The sequence below is a fragment of the Olea europaea genome, chromosome 21 (genome assembly GCF_002742605.1).
Source record: "Olea europaea var. sylvestris chromosome 21, O_europaea_v1, whole genome shotgun sequence".
Classification (NCBI taxonomy): Eukaryota; Viridiplantae; Streptophyta; class Magnoliopsida; order Lamiales; family Oleaceae; genus Olea; species Olea europaea.
This window is the reverse complement of record NC_036257.1, coordinates 15,852,644-15,853,661: the sequence shown is the minus strand read 5'-3', so window position 1 is coordinate 15,853,661 and position 1,018 is coordinate 15,852,644. Positions and strand designations below refer to the sequence as shown.

Below are 1,018 nucleotides of genomic sequence, written 5' to 3'. Positions count from 1 at the left end.
AAAAAAAAAAAAAAAACACTAAATTGCAAACAAACCATTGACTAATTACTACTAGCTATATCAGTAAATCCAGTATCATCTTGACCAGACATTGTTGCCTAGACAAACTTCCCAATTCTTATCTTGGACTTAACAAGATTAAACATAATTAAGAAAAAATAAGAAAATAAAAATCAAGCGACGACATAATTAAATATTTCAAGAATGTGTGTTTCAATACAAAGTAACATTGCGACTTCTGACGTCTTCGTTATTATATTTCTATGTTTGAATTTAAATTGGCTAATCAATAAAAGGGCCTCATTTGATTAACAAGAGTTAATTCATTCTTCTACTAGTTGACACATATTTTATTCAATGAAAGCAATTAGATTTTGGGTACAGATAGCAGCTGCCATACCATACATAAATATTAGCAGATACCATATTTCTCATTTAATGAACTCAGCATACATAAATCAAGAACCAGATTATTCTTTCTCTAGATTCTCATGGTGTCAAGGAATGATTTGCCATCAAGTTCCCGCGAAAATAATCCTTTCATATAATCAACAAAGCTGATTCTTTTAAACTTTGCTTGAGTTTCAGGGGTCACAAGGCTCGGTGCTGGACCAAAATCACCATCTATATTTGGGTTGAAAAATGTGGCAATGGAGAGCCTTTCTTTCTTCGAGTTGACAGTTGCTCGATGTTCAATGTTTCGGTAAATTCCATTTGTCACAATCTGTCAAAGCAGTTAATGATAAGATCCAATGGAAACGATAAAAAGACTCAACAGATCTCAATAAATGCAACAATATTTATAGGCTATAGCTATACAAACCGTTGAGAGAACAATTTATAAATGGAGCGACTTTAAGCCATTTGACCATGTACAAATACCTCTAAAATGTCTCCAATGTTGATAACGAAAGCATCAGGGAGTGGTACAACACGAATCCAAGCTCCATCTTTCTTAATCTGAAGACCTTCAATTTCATTGACTTGGAGGAGGATGGTGAGTCCAACTGCATCAGAG

The 1,018-nt window shown here is 33.7% G+C and overlaps 1 protein-coding gene across 1 annotated transcript; it reads right to left on the bottom strand.

Moving 5' to 3' along the window:
• Positions 1-318: 318 nt before the first annotated feature.
• Positions 319-1,017, bottom strand: LOC111370190 (protein SRG1-like; the record flags this gene model as incomplete). The annotated part of the gene is made up of 2 exons (XM_022991882.1): positions 319-724; positions 883-1,017. Coding segments are annotated over 2 exons (378 nt in total), but the record flags the coding sequence as incomplete, so codon positions are not given.
• Between the last annotated feature and the right edge of the window lies 1 nt (position 1,018).